General features: G+C 36.5%; 1 protein-coding gene across 6 annotated transcripts in view; it reads right to left on the reverse strand.

Annotated features, from left to right (window-relative positions):
- The window catches only part of LOC307263636 (caytaxin-like), an 18,624-nt gene that overhangs the window by 11,846 nt on the left and 4,278 nt on the right, over nucleotides 1-2,500 (reverse strand). For all 6 annotated transcript variants that reach the window (XM_080044834.1, XM_080044831.1, XM_080044832.1 and 3 more), the window contains 3 exons: nucleotides 2,270-2,299; nucleotides 1,442-1,489; nucleotides 375-479 (listed from right to left, as the gene is read on the reverse strand). In XM_080044834.1, the coding sequence (XP_079900960.1) occupies nucleotides 375-479; nucleotides 1,442-1,489; nucleotides 2,270-2,299 (183 nt within the window). The remainder of the gene's footprint in view (nucleotides 1-374; nucleotides 480-1,441; nucleotides 1,490-2,269; nucleotides 2,300-2,500) is intronic.

Raw genomic sequence — 2,500 nt, forward strand, 5'->3', positions numbered from 1 at the left:
ATAGATAGATAGATAGATTAGTCGGCTGACAGAATGGACTCTCTGCGGTCTGGAGATAAATAGGAACATTTGTTTTACATTTTGACCGTTTTCTTACGTTCCTCTTTATTTTATTTCTACTTTTTACACAAAAAAATATTTGTTTTTTTTTCAACTTTTTTTGTTGAATTTTTTTCGTCTGCTCAAGTTTGACATTTGTGAATAAAAGTGAAGAACAAATGAAGCTTTCCTCCTCTCATTTCATTCCTCCTCTCATTTCATTCCTCCTCTCATTTCATTCCTCCTCTCATTTCCCTCGGCCTTAAGAAGTCCTGCCGCTGACTGTTGTTGAAACATTCTCATTATCAGAGTTCTGTTGATGTTGCTGTGGTTACCTAGCGACAGACTGATGGCCGGAGCCAGCAGGACTTTCTTCTTCGGTGGTTTTGGAGCGGAGACAGGAAGTGATGTCAGATCCAGATCCAGACTGGAGGGAGGAGCTACAGGGAGTGAGGTCAAATCAAAATCAAATCAGTTTTATTTCTACAGCCCAATATCACAAATAGACATTTTCCTCAGTGGGCTTTACATTCCATACAGTATAACACCCGCCCGCTATCTATCTATCTATCTATCTATCTATCTATCTATCTATCTATCTATCTATCTATCTATCTATCTATCTATCTATCTATCTATCTATCTATCTATCTATCTATCTATCTATCTATCTATCTATCTATCTATCCATCCGTCCGTCCGTCCATCCATCCATCCATCCATCCCTATGCCCTTAGACCCTGAGCTCGGCTGAGAAAAAAATCCCAGTAAAAAACCCCTTTACACAGCGTCAGACACTTTACCAAGAGAGATGGTCAATTTATACATAAATGCAAATTCACAAAAGTTTCCCGAAATTTTATAGGTTTCCTGGCTGAAGTCAAAGAATATATAAACAGGACGATGATTTCTGCTCGAAAACAAAGATGTCTTCTCCGTCTCCTGAAGACAAAAAATAATAAAATAATGAAAAATCTAAACGTTTCACAAACATGTTTCTATTTCAAACAGTAGATTATTTATTACATTCACATTTTAGTTTTTTAAAGATATTTTCTTGGGCATTTCTGACTTTTTAGATTTTAGACAGATTTGAAGAGACAGAGATGAAATGTGTCAGAGAGGGGAATGACATGCAGAGAACGACCCGGGCTGGATTCTAACCCGGGTCTGCTGTGAAGAGGACTGAGACTCTATGGGGTACCACGAGCGTACCCCCTTGAATTAACATTTTAGCTTTAGTTAAACTCATTAATGGTTGATTTAATAAAATAAAAATTCTATTCATTCATAAAGATATTTTTAAGTTCTGTAAATACAACATTTCTTATTACTTTACTTTTAGACGTTTTCTTTTAAACTGATTGTTATCTAAGTTTCCTGGATAAACGTTGGTTTGTACCTGATGTTTCGTTGGTCGGCGTCAAGACAAAAACTTCATCACCGGCTCCTGAAGGCAAAATAATAATAATAATAACAATAGGTTGAAACTATTGGAACAAAAAAATAATAATAATAATCAAATAATAATAAAAAAAAATAAAATAAAAAAAAATTGAAAATGTAAATGAAAGTGAACATTTTAAATAAACTTACAAAGTACAAAATGAAAATAATAATAATAATTAGAAATGCAATTCCTGAAGAAATTGCGGTGTGAATGCTGCGCTGCTGAACTGAAGCTGATGCTGAATAAACTTCACTGCTGAATGTTGATGAAGAACGAAGGATGAATATATCTGAATGAACAGAATGGTTGAAAAATAGAATGTTTGAGAAATGTGGAATATTTGGAAGTTTGAATGGACTTTCTAGCTGAATTGAGGAATGAATTATGACCTTGAACTATGACCTCCAAAATGTAATCAGTTCATCTTTGAGTCAGAATCAACATGTGTACAAAATTTGAAGAAAAACCGTGGAAGCGTTCATGAGATAATAAAGTCACAAAAGGCAATGTCACAGTGACCTTGAAATTTTAACTTTGACCTCTAAACTCTTGTGATGTCATCTTTCAGCATTCACACCAATTAGTTGAAGCCAGTGGTCACAATATGTTTTTTCTCCAATGGCCGACATGCTGTATAATGCAGAAATCACATATTTTTTTTATTTTTTTGCATTTTTAAAAATAGCCTGAAACTATTTAATACTAATAACAAACATGGCAAACTTTTTTTTTTAATTAAATTAATTTTTATTAAATAAATGTCGACGGAGAAACACTCACCCTTCTCTTCCTCTCCTTCTGTCTCTCCATCTGTGCGGGTCATAAGAGAAAGACATGAGAGTGAGACAGACAGACAGACAGACAGGCGGGTGGGCAGACAGACAGACAGACAGGCAGACAGACAGACAGACAGACAGACAGGCAGGCGGGCGGGCGGGTGGACAGGCAGGCGGGCGGGCGGGCGGACAGACTGACGAACAGACAGGCGGGCGGACGGACGGACAGACAGAC

Source organism: Ammodytes marinus (assembly GCF_949987685.1).
Source record: "Ammodytes marinus genome assembly, chromosome: 17".
Classification (NCBI taxonomy): Eukaryota; Metazoa; Chordata; class Actinopteri; order Uranoscopiformes; family Ammodytidae; genus Ammodytes; species Ammodytes marinus.